The sequence below is a fragment of the Mixophyes fleayi genome, chromosome 11 (assembly GCF_038048845.1).
Source record: "Mixophyes fleayi isolate aMixFle1 chromosome 11, aMixFle1.hap1, whole genome shotgun sequence".
NCBI classification, from domain to species: domain Eukaryota; kingdom Metazoa; phylum Chordata; class Amphibia; order Anura; family Limnodynastidae; genus Mixophyes; species Mixophyes fleayi.
In genome coordinates, this window is record NC_134412.1 from 12931207 (window position 1) to 12948949 (window position 17743).

The 17743-nt window shown below is 42.3% G+C and overlaps 1 protein-coding gene across 1 annotated transcript; it reads left to right on the forward strand.

Annotated features, from left to right (window-relative positions):
* Nucleotides 1–1944: 1944 nt before the first annotated feature.
* LOC142107715 (protein BTG3-like) lies at nt 1945–17499 on the forward strand. The gene is made up of 5 exons (XM_075191303.1): nt 1945–2030; nt 10475–10675; nt 12252–12389; nt 13965–14181; nt 17110–17499. The coding sequence occupies exons 2-5, from the start codon at nt 10503–10505 to the stop codon at nt 17305–17307; spliced, it is 726 nt and encodes a 241-aa protein (XP_075047404.1). The 5' UTR covers nt 1945–2030; nt 10475–10502; the 3' UTR covers nt 17308–17499.
* The last annotated feature ends 244 nt before the right edge of the window (nt 17500–17743 follow it).

Below are 17743 nucleotides of genomic sequence, written 5' to 3' on the forward strand. Positions count from 1 at the left end.
AACTCCTTTTGGGCCACATTTACAGGCGTGCTGGGCCGCGGGTTGGACAACCCTGCTCTATACAGTACTACCTGGAGACAATGTAATATAAAATAATAAAAGTTGAAAAAAATAAATAAATAGAAATTTATTTATTTTTTTATTAAAAAAAAGAAAACATTTAAAAAAAATACACATGCTCATACATGGCTTCCCTGAACTAGAGAAAATGACACATATTAGATATCAAAATAAATGGTGGAAATAGTTGAACACACTTAAGGACAGCACTCATTCCTGCCTACTCTTCCATATTGTCTGGCAGGCTCCCGGTTTTCGGGAAGTCCTCCTGGACTCCCGGGAGAGTAGACCAACCTCCCGAGTCCCCCTAAAAATCCTGCATGCGCCCCTTGAGGAGGGCGTCAGATTAGTTTATTTATTGTGGGCCGGTGGAGAAGCGGGTGATGGCAGATGGGGGAGCGCCTCTCTGGTTTGGCACTCCCCCGTCCCTGCACGCCCATGTCATGCAAACGACATGAATAGTGACTCTGAATGGCAAGGGTGAGTCTATGGTGACGCGATTTTGTCGCCGCGCTCCCACATCACTTGTCCATTGATCTACCCTCCAGGATCTCTCAGAGGGGAGACTTGAAAAGCTGGCTGGCTTGAACCAGTGGCGGATCCAGGGGGGGGGGGGGGGGGGGGTTTGCTGCCGGCGGCTGCACACTATGGGGTATATTTACTAAACTGCTGATTTGAAAAAGTGGAGATGTTGCCTATAGCAACCAGATTCTAGCTGTCATTTTGTAGAATGCAATAAATAAATGAAAGCTAGAATCTGATTAGTTACTATAGGCAACATCTCCAGTTTTTCAAACCCTGCAATTTAGTAAATATACCCCTAAGTTCAGGTCCGTTCGACAGAGACAGGTAGGGAGAGTGTGCTGCCCGGCTGCTCTGACAATCAGCGCGGCCGGGCAGCACACACTCCCTGCCTGTCTCTGTCGAGCGGACCTGCACATAGTGTGCAGCCGTAGGCAGCCTTAGCTGTCAAAAAGGGGGCGGGCACTAAATCGCCCCTGGTAAAATTATTTTCTAGATTCGCAGCTGGCTTGAACAGCACATTGGTTCAATGCTCTATGTAGGTGGTAGTACAGCTTTAAAGTAGTCACACAACAACATTTAAGGGTCTCTTTACCATTATATGTAATTTACCATTAAAAGTTTGCTGGGGCAGCCGAATGATACTTAGCTCCCTGTCGATACTAGCCGGCAGCGGAAGAGTCTTACCATTTCACCAGCCAGTTGGCATATGTGTGCCTGCACGTGCTGGCTCACACATGCCTGGAACTAGAAGCCTGGACTTTCAATTGAGGCCAGAATGAGGCTTAGAGCTCCTCCCCCTTTTCCCCATTCAGCCCCGCCCCCCATTCCTATTTACCATACTGTTTCCAATACACCAAAAACTCAACAACAGTTTATCTCTGTTTCTCATTTTCTTAGGATTGCAATTTATACTTTTTTTTTTTTTATTTATTTATTTGTTCTGGTGTACTGAACTCTGTCATTTCATGTGATCATTGTATGTTTATATCTGTGTCCACTGTTTATAAATAAAAAATATTTTAAAAAAAACAATAGAAGTTAAAAATAGAAAACAAAACATTAATGTTATCAAAACAATGTACTGCAAGAATATATTCTATTAATTAGTGTTTTTTTGTTTTTTTTGCTTTGGCCCCTTACTCATGGAAGCACAGACAATGTATCACTCACCTGCCCATGTAGCAGCCGTGTACCGGGCAGTGATACATTGGAGGCAGTGATACATTGCACATGCTCTGTGCATCGTTCTGGACGTAACATGTGTCTGGGTATTACCAGCTGTGCTGGTCTCAGGAGGATGTCCTTATATGGCGTGTGACGTCACGGCCGGGGATTCCCACCCCCTGTGTGACTCACGACTTCCCTGCACTTGGGCAGTGTACTACACAACATGCTGTTACTGAGTCTTACACACAAAGAACACGAGGAGAGAGACTACAACACGGGTGAGTGTTACTTCCCTCTGCCCTAGCATGGAGCCTCAGTCTTTCTACAGTTTGGTGACCTTTTCTCTGAAAATCAATATACTGCCAGCAAGGATTGTATGGATATTTGTTGCAGACTATTAATTTTCTCCTTACATAGGGAAGTTAGAAAACTTTACATCAGTAAAAAAGTTAACCCTCCATGTACCACCATTAGGTGTCTTCAACATGTGCTTGGGGGGGGGGTATTGTTTTAGGATTGATTTAGGCACCCTGTAGCTCTCCAGTGTTTGTGGAACTAGAAGTCACAGGAATACATGAGACAGAGAGATGGGTTAAGTTGAGTTTATGGTGGGTGAAAGGTTTGAGTTCTACAGTTGCTGGAACTATCCGAACCAGTTCGAAATTTAATCGAAATACCCCAGTTCGATGACCTCAAACTTTCGGTCTAACCGCTGTCGAAAATATCGAAATTTGGTTTTGGTTCTAGCATCATGGAGTGTGTTTTATAACGGCTAATCTGTTAACTGGAAATCCAATTTCACGTTCACAGATCGCAGGTAGAACCGAGCCATAAAATGATACCCTTTGTGCCTGCTTAAATGTCTATACTAAATACTGTCTTTTTTTGTTTTTTAATTCTAACAGCGAACATTACTGTGTTTGAGTTTGGATTTGGATGTTCAAATTTGCCGTTGGTATGGGAAAATGTTAAAAATACTATTCAATTGTAGCCATTTAAGCACAAATGTGTTTGAGCCCCACAATACACACGGTGAAACCTGATTGGATTCATCTAAAATTTGTAATGTATTTAGAATTCGAGAATTTATCGTGAATTTTCGACCTCTAGACCGTTTTGACGACCAGATTGAAACAGTTTTTAGCACCTCAACGCAGTTCGCATGCCACAACTCAGAGGGGTCATTTGCGACGTGGAAAATGGCCAATTTAATGTGAATCTATGTAAATTAAGATGTACATGCTGGTAAAGTAATGCAATACACAGCATATGAATGCGCCCTACCCTAAAATGTACTAAAAAATTAGGTTTTTTTACATTAAAACACAGCAGTTTGATATAAAACCATTTGGTTAAGCTCCAAAAGGAATGTACAGTGCTCAAGATTAATGCCACCACCTCCAAATTAATAAGTTATCTTTCTTTTGTTGTATCCCTTGGTCCAGAGGCTTGCAGGGCATGCTGAGTCTTATGGTTCCACCAATCTGGTTTAACATATGCATGCCAACTTTAAAGATCCCGGAGGGAAGATCAAGTGCAGGGTGGCGTGGCACCACAAATGACTGTCTATGCCCACTATCGCAGCAACGCACTGCACGGACAGTCCAAACTGACGCAATTCACTGCCAATTGCGTCATTGTGGCCCGGTCCCACCCACTTCACTAGGAAGTAGGCGGGACGCGGGAGAAAAGACTGTTCTCCTGGGGGTCTATGGGAAGTACCCGAAATTCAGGAGTCTTCCGGACATTTAAGGAGAGTAGGGAAATATGGTTTAACACGTGCTCGTCATGTGCTCATATAGGTCCCTATGCAGCTTTAAACACCCTTTGGAGGATGAAGAAGATGTATCCTGCGTTTCACACATGCATTGCTGGGCAAATACTGTACAGTTAATAGTTCTTACATAGAGTGTTAGAGTAAATATCAAGAACATTACAGTCCAAGGGGTATATTTACTGCGGGTGTGAAAAGGTGGAGATGTTGCCCATAGCAACCAATCAGGTTCTAGCTGTCATTTATTAAGTACAGTCTACAAAATGACAGCTAGAATCTGATTGGTTGCTATAGGCAACATCTTCACACAGTTTAGTAAATATATGAGGGCTGAAAATATCTGAGCTGAAGTTTGAGAAGTGGAGGGTGCTTTTTTTCCTATACACAGCAGTCTTCCTGCCAGTAACCACAATGATTTAGCCTCTTAGCCATCTTTTGCCGAACATGCTGATAAAAGAGAACAATAGCTTGTAATCTTCTCTATTATTAGCCAAACAAATGTAAATACAGTGCCAAATATCTCTGTTCTAGAAAGCATTGAAACATTTACATCATGCTTGCCAAGTGTCTGGACCACCCCTCCAGCGACATCCCAGAGAGGGGGAGGGGAGGGGGTGAAAGTGACAATTGCAGAGTGGTATGATGTTGCAAACCGCGCCAGCCGCTGCGCACGTTGCCGCAAAGAGGGGTGTTGGGTCACGATAACACGAATCGCATCACCACGCCCCTTTCTCGCCCACTTCGCTAGGGTGGTGGGTGACCTGCTCTCCAGGGAAGGGGGGGGGGGAGTTCTGGTGGACCTACACACAGAGCAGAACTGGAACGACATCATTCCATCATTGAACGAGATTTTTAGTCCAGTTTAAAAAATCTCGTTCAACGATGCGATGGGCTTAGGAACGATAATCGTTCCTCGTTGCAGGGTACTGTGATATATCGGGGCAACTGGTCGGTTACGCAGTAGTGTGTCCTCAGCCTTATTCATAGCTCTTTTATACACTACAACTTATATTTTAGGTTTTAATTATCTTTTAAACACACGGACCAAGGGGAGTGGAAATTTGCATTCGGCTTCAGTTATAAAGAAAATTATATACATTTTTTTGTTGTTGTTGCACGTCCAGGCTTATCCATTTTATTATTAAGGAGCTATACTCTGAATCCTAGTTATTTACACAAGTGCTTGCGTTGTCATTTCACAGCCTACTTGTGAAAGTATGGATGTTATTGGCTTTGGGATTGTAGTCTTGGAAAGTCCCAATGACGAGCGATGCTTTATTAAACTAGCTGAGGCAGAGAGAGGGCAAACAAGGGAATGTAGGTGATTTTCACACAATTAGTTCCCCGGAAATATCCATTATATTTATAATAAATACTCTCAGAGCGTTGTTTACATTTTCCCTGCTATTAAGCTTCAAGTAATAACTTCCTTATAGCTATATTGTGAAATTTAGCTGAAATCTAGTGTTTTATGTCATAGAGTAACAGGCAGCTTGGACATGTTTTAACAGCCCTATTTCAGTGTTGCGAAAATGCCGCTAGGCGTCTAATGATGTACTGAGGACTTTGTTCATGAAGGAAGTTAGAGACTAGTTTTATTTCGGACTTCCCGGAATGTTTTTCTTCCAACGTGGTAAACTTGTCTCTGAACTGGTATTGCAGTCGTTTCGTCATCCGTTCTGATTGCTTAATTTATTTGAGAATACCAAGATTGTGTTCTTGAACTTAACTATCCGTCTGCTTATGGAAATGTGAGTACCGAGGATAATGATGATCTTGCGTTGTGTGAAGGTCAGCATATTGAGCCAGAGATAACGCTGTACCTCTAGCATATGCGCCATGTTTACGTCATCTTACGATACGCAAACGACCTTGCGTCCAACTTCGCCTCAGGCTCGTTATATGTTGCAGCTGAATAGTTTCTTCTAAATTCCATGCCAGCATGAAGTTTTGGGCCGCTATGAATATTCATGAGTTTTAACGGCATCGTGATCATCCCATGTACAGGCAGGAGCATTCTCAGTGTGCTTCTGAGAGCAGTCTTGTGACGTCATCAGACTGCCAGCTTTCAGTGCATTGGCTCTGATCGGTCACATGAGATCTGTTCATACCGGAGCTTCTGCCAGCACAAACCGCTTATTTAAATAATTCCTAAGGCAACTATGGCACTAAGGGGGATTGGAACAGTTTTATAACTGAATTGTATCCACAATCGCAATTAGGCTTTTACTTACGTTGCGCTATTAATGAATGTTTATCAAAACTGCGCGACGGGTATTCAATATTGAGTGAGCAGGGCAGCGAAAGGCAGCAGATTCAATGGGAATAGAATTTCCAGGTTTATGAATCAAGGGTTTGTTGAAGTGCTACATAGATAAAGGACAGTAATAGTGTAAACGTTTGCACCTCTGCAGATTCCGCCATCTTGGCGCGCAAATCCATGTACTTGCTGTTAAAAAAAATAAAAAATGGTGGCATTTGTGCATAAAAGTCGGCTTGTGACGTCACTAAACAGCTTTTGGATTTTCGTAAGTGAACCTTGTAGTGACTGTACTGCCGCGTGTGAGTGTACTGTGTAGGGCAGCACGGTGGCTCAGTGGTTAGCACTTCTGCCTTACAGCACTGGGGTCATGAATTCAGTTCTTGACCATGGCCTTATCTGTGAGGAGTTTGTATGTTCTCCCTGTGTTTGCGTGGGTTTCCTCCGGGTGCTCCGGTTTCCTCCGACACTCCAAAAACATACTGGTAGGTTAATTGGCTGCTATCAAATTGACCCTAGTCTGTGTCTCTGTCTGTGTGTGTTAAGGAATTTAGACTGTAAGCTCCAATGGGGCAGGGACTGATGTGAGTGAGTTCTCTACAGCACTGCGGAATTAGTGGCGCTATATAAATAACTGGGGATGATGATGTGTACAGCACAGACATTAGTGCTTTGCAAATCTATCAGTCTAGTGTGTCACAGTGATATTTACACAAGACAGGATGCGTCCTGTTCTAGGACACACAATTGATGTCCTTGTTTAACCACAAACAGCCTTGGTCACTATCTCACAGTAGATATTGTCTTTATCACATGATGATCTCAGTGTCACAGATAGTAACAATGGTTCCTATAAGCTGTGTTTGGTGTTACTGTGCTGTGTCATCACTTCACTGCTGATACTTGTCCTCAGACACCTCCCAGTGACTTTTGTGACTGGAAGTGGGGTAGTGGCAGCCAAGTCACATATTATTATTGACCCAGCTCTGTCTTGTTACAAGAAGTGGTTTACTCATAAACGTTTCTCATGCATATTCAGTATCTATAAGGCAATAAAAATTCACTTACTGGACGTGATTTCCTAAGCAATGACAGACTTGGGATCATTTATGTTAGGTAGCCTTACGAAGCCAGTCAAGTATTCTGCTCTCTACCGAGATTATTTGGCCAATAGGGGGCACTATAATGTATGATTGACGTCCAAGCAAAATGGATACTCACATTAATGTTAATAAATTAAAATAGGCAGGAATAGGGTATAATGCACACTTGCCTACTTTCTCATAGCTCTTTCCGGGGTGGGCACGGCCAAACACGTCATTTTGACCCCGCCCCCGTGGCGAAAATGCCGTTTTGTCACGGGGGCGGGACCAAAATGATGCCATTCACAGAGAATCGTGTCATTTTGTGATGCGGGAGACTTGCCAGCTCTCCCAGGAGTTCGTGAAACTGACCCGAATTTCGGGAGTCTCCCGGACATTCCCGGAGAGTTGGCAAGTATGGTATAATGTTCCATTAAATGTGCATATATAAGCTTGCAGTGCACTTCTCAAGCAGCTCATGAATGGCTACTCACCAACTACACAGTAGAGGTAGCCATTTTGTGGCGTGAAACAACATTTATGAAGAATGCAGCCTTGGCTAAGAATTGGTGACATCACTGAGGTATACGGTACTTTGATTTTGCACCAGTGCACCTATATATCCCACCCAGCGCATTTTGAGATGCTTTTTATTTTTTGTCATTGACCCGAGCCCTCCTGTCAGTCTTATTCATGGGGTTTCACCTTCTTGCAGCATGGGGGCGTGGCCTAGTGGCAAGGGGTATGACATCATCCCCTGCAAAACTAGGTGTACTGAGTGAGCTCAAATCCAAACACTGTGCACACACACACACAAACAAACAAACACTAGCGCCTTCCTTGCATATACGCCTGTGTGCTCCGCGCCACCCCATATAGACTAGTGATCTTCATACCAGATTCCATCTCCCCTCTGTTCATTTGTCAAGAACCAGAATAAAGGGAAGATGGAATTCCAAAAACATACTGGTAGGTTAATTGGCTGCTATCAAATTGACCCTAGTCTGTCTGTGTGTGTGTGTTAGGGAATTTAGACTGTAAGCTCCAATGGGTCAGGGACTGATGTGAGTGAGTTCTCTGTACAGCGCTGCGGAATTAGTAGCGCTATATAAATAAATGGTGATGATGATGATAAATTACATCAATATTCATCTCTTCTCCAGACTTTCCCTGATTTCACAGGCAACACTGACAAACGTGGGAGTTTTCTTCATTTTCTGTAAAACGCTTGCTAGGGTTTCCCCAGCCTTTCTCAGTAACCCTGGATTTTCTATGTGTAATCTGAGAATGAAAGCGAGGGCAGAAGTGGATTAAGGAAGAATCCAAATAGAACACCCCGAGCATGCTTTTCTTCATTCTATACTTTTAAATCAAAGTATTCAAATTTTATATATTTTAACTTTTTATTTATATTTTCCCCCTGGTCCTTCCAAGGGAGCCGCCATCTTTAATATATAATAGCTGGGAGGATAATGAATATTATCTTCTATCAGCCCAGCACTACAAGGTCTACTTCCCCTCACTCCATGAGATGTGAAGCTGGCGCACGTACGTTACATATCTTGCCCCTAACTCGTACTAGGCCACTCTCCTGTACCCTGCCTCTCCTTGTAAGTAGTGCCCCCACACTACTTTGATGGCGCTGTTGCGTCGCCAGGCGGGTCCTGATGACGTGATTTGTTTCATCACTGCCGTTGTAGGCGATGACACGGTCATGTTGACACACCCCTGAACTTGCCCTTTGGACCTCCCCTCTGGGTCCAAAAAGTAGGCAGGTATGCCCACACTAAAACTCTCCAGTGGCACGTTTATGGGGGAGGGTGGCGGACAAATCACATCATCTTTGCCACGCCCCCGTGGCAGAATGCAGCGGTTGCGTAATTGCACTACGGGGGCAGGCCAAAGTGACGCAATCCACCTCAAAGTGAAGCCCTTATCCCGTCCCCACAACAATAGGAAGTGGGCGGGGTCAGGAGAAAGGTTTGATCTCCTGGGAGTCCGGGAGAACTACCCAAACTTCGGGAGTCCCACTGACATTACGGGAGAGTAGACAAGTATGTTTTTAAACTCCAGCTTCCTTCGGAGAGAACTTTCACGCTGAATTTCTCTGTTTTTTCCACCACCAATGGATTCAAATTCTTTGCACGATCTGTAAGCTGCACTTTCTAGACGCCCCGAACCACTAAATTTGCGCTCTATAAGTAATGTTAAAGATTTTGTGTTATGAATCTATTTTCCGACCTTGGAAAGTGAAAGTGAGGCGACCATGTGGTCTGTGGTATGTTTTATTTACGGAGCTGTGTATATAGTGATAGCCGGAATAACACTGTGACTTGGAAATGATTACACTGAATTATGCTGACCACGTGTTGAATAGGCTTGTTTGGAACAATCCTGCACAGATCTGGACCAGTTGGTTTTCCATCCTGCAATGCTTAATATGTTTATTTTAATAACAATACAGAAATGAGAGTTTCTCATGCAATATTTAAGTTCACCGCTGGTGCTATAAGGGAGTATGCCCCCCACAACCATCCAGGAGGTGGGGGACGTGGTAAGTGGTTCTGCTGCGCAAGGCCATGAGTCGTAGCATCACGCAATAAGGGCGGGGTTATAACACTGCAAATTGTGTCAACAAGCCCCGCCTACACCATACCTGCCCACTTTTCAAACCTCTCCTGTCACATGAGGGTAGGTCATGTGACAGGTGGTAGGAGAGGACGTGACACCACCACTGCGATACTGCAGCCCTTTCCCGTTAGGAAATGCCAAAATCCACAGCATGTCGTAGCAGTGGGCGGGGCTTAATGACGGATTGCCTACTCTTCCGGGGGACCTGGAGGACTCCCCGAAATTCGGGAGCCTCCTGGATATTCCGAGAGAGTAGGCCAGTATGGCCTACATCAATTTCAATAGTGAAGAGGGAGCACTGCATGTCTCCAGTAGAACAGCAGCTCTTTTACTGGGTCACAGTGGTTTGCTGGGGAAATATTCTGTGTATACTTATTTTAACAGTTTATGGTGTTGGAATACACTGTGCAATGGGTGGCACATTTCAGCAAATGGCCAAATATGCAGTTGCTTGTCCTGCTTCTGTTAACGCTTCCGCTGTCAAAGATAATCAGTGCGTTAATATTGTAGATCAGTTTATCAACCTTTTTTTTTTATTTATTTATTTTTTTAAATGTAATCGTGTGCCTACTAAAGTTTTTTTTTTTTTTTACACTATATACCCCTTATGTGTGTAAATGTATTTAAACCCTAATCTGAGCAAGTCGAACGAAGCAGGATTTTAAATTAAGGACTATTTTTTTGCCTACCATATATTAGCCTGGGGTAGAAGGGGAGGGTGAGCTATGAGGACATCAGACTAGGGCGGACTGAACCCTTAATCAGGCCCTGTGTATGTCTCTGACATCCCATTGTCTAAGAGATGGTGTGATCAAAACACATTTTTTGACAAAGTTCTAGAAAATACAAGATAATAGTTTTTAAATATTTCTGTAAAATAAAAAAAAACAAAAACAAAGACATCCGACTACATATAACAAAGTGACATAAAGGTATGTCCTCTAACTCCTAATATGTACGTATATATTCCTACAGGAGCGGAACACAGACTGTGCGGACAGATATGCATGAGGAAGTACAGCTTGGGGCATCTTACATCGTAAGATTGCTGAACCGTCACCAGAAACTGGACAGTGAGCAGGTGGAACGGTTTACGGAGACACTGACCTCTATCCTGTGCGACAGGTTTGAAGGACACTGGTATCCGGACAGCCCACATAAAGGACAGGCGTACAGGTAAGAGACGGCCAGACAGGAGGGTCAGTGAGGGGTTTATATAGAGTCCAGCTAGAAGGTGCAGTTTTGCACCTTAGCAAAGCCATCTGGCCCTGCAGGAATTTGGGGGGATTTAAAATGGGCAGACAGATTTAGAGTTAGGATGTAGGCACGTCCTAGCACAACTCTAAATCACAGTGTTTAAAATAAAGCAGCCGGCATAAGATTTTTAGTTGCAAATGTGTAGGCTAGGCTGAGAAATAATGATTTATAGTGGTAAATATTTGTGTTGTACTGGTGGGTAGAGCTTTCCACCTTCAGAAAAGTCTAATTTATTGGCTTGTACGTTAAGTCCGGACAGTTTTGCTAAATACGTTACTTTGTCTGTCTGGCCTCCATTAGTGTTTTTCAATAAGGCAGAGATGTCCTGCCGTACGACACAACACTGCGGTCTAGATACAATGTTATACAAGGCAGATAGCGTAGCAGAGCTGTGTCATATCCAAGGGTGAAAAAGGTAAACAACTATGAGCATATACATTTATGGCTTCACAGATGGAAGCCAGGATGAAAAAAAGCAATGTTTTTATGAAAAGTTTCTGGAAGCCATGTACAAAACTGTAAATGAAAGCATCAATTCCATGGAAAAATGAGGTGTGTTACTGTGGCAGGCTATAATAAGAATGTTATTAATTACCAGTTTTCCTTGTTTTTTTTTTTTTTGTTCAGCTCGCTATTCATGATTCATAATTCTGTGCCGTGTAATGGACTACCATAACAACCACAGTCACATGGCACATGATGTAGTGGGCAGAGGCGCTTTGGAACGCCCCTCTGACATCTGTCTGAACCATGCACTGTGAGATCACATGACATGCTGACAGTCTGAGTCTGTGTTTGGCAGCCAGAGGATGGGCCTGATTCATTAAAGAAAGTAAAGCAATAAAGAGTAACTTTGAACCTTGGCAAAACCATGTAGCAATGCAAGGGCTGCAAATGAGTTTATTATTTTGCACATAAGGAGAATACTGGCTGCTTTTTCAAGTAGGACGCAAATACTTAATAGCTTTATTTTTACACTGACATTAAAAGTTGATCTAGGATATGCCCTACCCCAATTATAAATCTGTCCTCACATTTTATATTTACCTCCGCTCCAATGCAACATGGTTTTGCCAAGGTTCAAAGTTGCTCGTTTTTTTTGCTTTACTATCCTTAATGAATCGGACACAATGTGTTTTGTATCTGTCTGTGCACTGTGATCTCTTCCCCTGCCTTCTCCCACCTTTGCTTTCACATCACGTGACATTCTGAGAGCTTTGACCTTGTGTCAGCCATACTTGTTTGCCAGCCAGAGAATAATAAATAAATGAGATAATGACCTGTAGAAGGATAGCTAAGAATAATGACTATCAGATGCTTAAAAGGTACTTAAAGTGCTATTTAAAGAGGGGGAAAAAAACTTCTATTTTGGATTGCTGCTTTCATCAACCCTATAGCTTAAATCTGCTGTACCCCAAAGAGACAGAATGTCTGCATGTTGTCCCGATTTTTCTGTTGCTGCTGTAATAACTCTGCACACTTTGCTTTCTCTCAGGTGTATCCGGATAGAGCACAATCTCCTGATGGATGACTCTGTATTACAGGCCTGCGTTCGGAGTGGCTTGCGTTGCTCACAGTTGGCACTGCCCAAAAACATGTCCATCTGGATCGATCCCCAGGAGGTCAGCTGCAGGTAAGTCAGACGACAAAGTCATGCGCTACTATTACAACTTAAATCTCTTTGTAACAGAGAGAAAATAATCATCTAGATCTGAATTACATCTCAAGCACCCTTCATGGCCATACTAGGAAGTCAATCTACACTAAGCTCCCGTAGACTTCCATTAGGTATAGAGCATGGTGGTTATTGCACGCCAGCATTGTTTGTTTAAACATATCTGACATTCTGGAGTCCAATAGATAGAGGAATGAATGCAATGATCTGTCCCACCTCTCTATGTAATAGTAACACAATAAATGTATATTAAACTCCTAAGTTAATCAACATCATTTATTTATATAGCGCCATTAATTCCGCAGCGCTGTACAGAGAACTCACCCACATAAGTTCCTGCCCCATTGGAGCTCACAGTCTAAATTCCCTAACACACACACACACACAGACAGACAGAGAGACTAGGGTCAATTTTTTGATAGCAGCCAATTAACCTACTAGTATGTTTTTGGAGTGTGGGAGGAAACCGGAGCACCCGGAGGAAACCCACGCAAACACTGGGAGAACATACAAACTCCACATCGATAAGGCTATGGTCGGGAATCGAACTCATGACCCCAGTGCTGTGAGGCAGAAGTGCTAACCACTAGGCCACCATGCTGGCCTAAGTTAAAATTAATCCAAAGAAAGTTATTATAAAACCCTCCAAATTAGGACCATTTGCTGCTTAAGTGCAAAACCCCCCTTATGTCAAATCCAGCAGCCAAGTTCTAGCCCTAGTGAACTTCAAATTTTTCCATTTCCCTGACTTTCCCAATTGGGGAAGGGCTTATGTGAGTGTGGCCATACCAATGGGTGGCATCCGGCAAGATAAGAGGAACTCGAGCTTTGACCATCTCATGGAATTCAGGGTAATTGTCAGGTATAAAATCCAACAGTCGGTTTATACTGATGGAGACACAGGTAACCCTACATATTTCCAGAATAAGTCTAACCTACGCCAGTCTTCATACCAAGCCCACGACGCCCGTGATGAATAGCTCTCTATACTTTCAGACTTTCAGCAGTTAATGTTTATTTTTGTTGTCAGACAGGCATACCTATATGGGCAGCACGGTGACTTAGTGGTTAGCACTTCTGCCTCACAGCACTGGGGTCATGAGTTCAATTCCCGACCATGGCCTTATCTGTGAGGGGTTTGTATGTTTTCCCCGTGTTTGCGTGGGTTTCCTCCGGCAGGGACTGATGTGAGTGAGTTCTCTGTACAGCGCTGCGGAATCAGTGGCACTATATAAATAAATGGTGATGATGACCTATATTCTCACATAGCACTCATATTTAAACTCCAAATTACAGTTTAATAAGTAATGAATAAAACATATTGTAAACAAAATAGAATATATTTTTTTAAATCAAAGACATAACCGATAACTTGACAAACACACACATGAGGGGGTCCGCAGATTACATTGGCACACGTTAAGAACATACTTGGGATAAAGTGGTGCAGAATATGGGATACTTACATGATACAGAAATGTTAAATGCTGTTATACGTCTCCCTCGCTCACAGTCCCCTTATCGTGTCCTCAGGTTAGGAGAAAGCTGCAGTCCCTTTATTGTGAAAGCTGCAGAACATTTAAAGTCCAAAAAGTATCAGACTGTAGAGAAGCCCGATCTGGTGACGTCGGATTATCACTCAGATGGCTCAGACACAAATGGGACCCCATCGGAGTGCTCCAGCGAAGATGAGGAATGCATTGGAAGCAAAGTGAAAAATCCAGCTCCTGTGATAGACACACAGAATACTGTAAGTACAGTTGGTGCGTGTTTGGCGCCTTTAATATAAAACCATTCACAGTTATTGCAGTTTACTTTTATGGAGACTGTGGCGATTATGTAGTATATCTAATGACTGATTGTTATTTTCTGTTGAATTTATGTATTTTTGTTAACTGACCAGAGTCTAACCTAGGCAAATGTCAATGGTCTTGTGAAAGTAGCCGGCCGACAAATAAAATCTCTGAGTAGTTTGGGTATGCAGAGGAGTTAGCCAGGCCAAACGAGCAGAGGTGAGCACTCTGGTCATGTGAAAATGCCAGGTTTCGGACATCCATAATTTACTTCAAAAGCCCTGTGTCATTTTGGGCACCGATCTAACTTAAGTGAAAAATGAAATTCCTAAGGTGGGGGGTGAAGAGCCAACAAGAAATGGTTTAAAAATCCCTTGTACCAATAGTACAGTGTCCATTTCTTTGAGGAGGGTCTACCACGACTGAAATGTGCCATTCTTCTCAATGTGTACTCCTCCCACGCCAATTCCTGAACTTGTAAGTAGGGATTCTGATTTTATTTTCTGAAACTCATTTGTGCAACCTATTGTATGTCTGTTTATTACCTTTTTGTAAATAAGCCTTGGAAACATTTTTCAGATTAAACCATACTTTAGCTAGCATACTCTTCGTGATTCTTTGTGAACTTACGACGCCCAGGGAGGCTCATGCTATATGTGTATGTGATTTAAGTGTGAAACATTAATAAGTGGTTCTGGTGAATGTAAGGACACCATAATAAATCCTTTATGGTGGCAGAAAAGGTGTATTCATTGTTAATTAACTAAGGTGACGCCACTCACGGGCAGCTGTTCAGATTGCTGTATCTGAGACAGACTGGGCATTCGTGACAGGGACAAATGTTCCACCCATGGTCCTCATCATCTTCTTGGTTTTCCTTTTGTTCTGAAATAGAGATATTTCCCCAAAGGCAATGCAGCTCCTCTAGAGAGTGTTGCATTTGTGCACTAAATATAATAATGTAATGACGTGTCATGTACACAAGAAGGAATAGTGTCTGCACAGATACCAGTAAATGTGAACGTTGCAATTTCAACATAAAATGTAATGGAATACAAAAAGCTCCACATCTGTTACTTACCCCTTCAAAAATCAAATTCGATTCTTCTTTCCTACAGTAGTCCAAATGGAAATGTCAATGAATTAACGTGAATAGATATCCACAAGTTGATATAATCTAGTTTCAATGCTAATGGTTGAAGAACTATCATATGGATGGGTCAATAAGCAAACAGCCAATCGGAAATGGCTATATAATGATGCTTATAGTCGTCATCCTGGCGTAGCATTGCTTCAACCCTCCAGTGCCTCCTAATTAGATGTAGGCGTCCAGGTCTAAATATGTCACAGTTATGTGAACATGCCGCTACTGTTTTAAGGCTACGATTCCACATCTCAAGTTCTGTACTGCACAAAAAAGTATGTTTAAGTATGTTCTACGTCATTTTCATGGGCCCAAATGTAAGACAAACTAAATTTTAAGCATTGTCCACTTTTAATGAATCCCGTGAATCTAAATGAGACCAATGTCTGTACATCTATACTAGAGGACCCACGGGAAACAGGTTTTTGTTTTTTTAAATGTGTTAACTGTAAAGCAGCGGATTCCAAACTTTTTCAGTTCAAGGCACCCTTAGGGTCTCCAAAATGTTTTCAAGGCACCGCTAAGCCAAAATAATTATCAAGTAGTCCCCCGCTATGCTTACCACTGGCCCTGGACGAGGCACCCCTGTGAGATCTCAAAGGCACCCCAGGGGGTGCCTAGGTGCACAGTTTGGGAACCACTGCTGTAAAGTAATGAACAGTACAATTATATATTACAATAATATAACCCAACTAGTAGAAAACTATTAATTCATGAATAACATATAATGCAATGTAAACAGCAGGCTGACCAGCGTACGTGACTGACAATGGGAGTAAGAGTTGACGGGGAGGGAAGGTACGCTCTGTCTCCCAGGTGTTTATGATTAACAGGAATACTTTCACTAAAGTTATTGGGCAGATTTTGTGAGGAGTTTACGTAGAAAATCTGAGCCATGATCTCAACATGTTGTAATACTTCTCTCCAGCAGGGTTGGCTAGTCTGCAGCTCTCCAACTATAGCTCTCTGCATGTGGCACCAGCCATCCACATTGACTATCTCTGATCTATAGAATCCATCGAAAACTCTTAGGGGTATATTTACTAAACTGCGAATTTCAAAAAGTGATGATGTTGCCTATAGCCACCAATCAGATTCTAGCTGTCATTTTGTAGAATGTACTAAATAAATGACAGCTAGAATCTGATTGGTTGCTATAGGCAACATCTCCACTTTTTCAAACCCGCAGTTTAGTAAATATACCCCTCAGAGTGTCTCTAATGATATATACTACCCGCACTGAGTGCTACACCAGTATCATATAAAACAATAAAAAGGCATGTAACAATTGTTTGTTTTTTTTACCTAGTTTTATATTTGTACTTCACCAGTCTTTAACGCAGTTGTTTTTTTCCAGGATCCATAGAAATTGTACTGCCTTTGTCCAACAAACACCTTTTTATTTATGTCTAAATATTACTATTAATGTCAGTGGGGCTAGATCGTGTCCCACTCACAACTCTAAATCTGGTTGTATGTTTTACATCCTCCCTCTGCAGGACAAAATGGGTTTTTCAGCTGCAAATTGTACACACACTATTGTGCAATATTGTGTAACCGAGTGAGTCGCCTGTCTTAGTCAGCTATTTCCTGTTTCAACCTGTTATTATATATAAGGGGTATATTCTTGCATTACGATATGAATACATGCTCTATGTATAAATGAAAATGGAATTTTTAGGTTGTTTTGGTGAATATATCTATGTCCTGACTCCTTTTTTCTTTCATTGTCTACTCGCAGGTTGCTCAGTACTATTACAACCCTGCTCCAGCCTCCACGGTCTTCTATCAGTACCCCAGAAATGCCGTAAGCTTCATCCCAGCATATCAACCCATGACGCTATATTATTTGGTCCCAAATTTCTATCACAACGTCAGGCCCAGGGCGGGTCAACGGAAATTTAAATCCAAAAAGGCTTCACCTCCTACCAAAAGTTGAATTCTGACTTTATTGACCATTGTCGGTCTCTAGAAGACATCTCAGCTTCACCTACCAGAAGATGACTTTGACTGGATGAAGAACATCTCATGGGTTGGTCTTCTCAAGGGAGGAGAACCCCGGTCTTCAAGGTCCAGACTTTCTCAAGCATCTATTGTGTGTAATTCAAGACTTTTATCTGAATACTCAGGAAAAAAAGACAAAGCTATTTTATATTTATTAATACAAAATCTCTGCTCAGGAGTATAGCTGTCATCGCAAAGTGAAATAAAATAACTTGGATAAAAGTAACCAACCACTATATTACCATGTATAACATGTACTTATATAATGCTAGTATGCTATGCAACGCTTTACAACTGGGAACAAGCACAGTCTAACAAGTATAATAAAACAAGTCTGAGTATTATAGACAGCGGTAAAAGGGCCCTGCTTG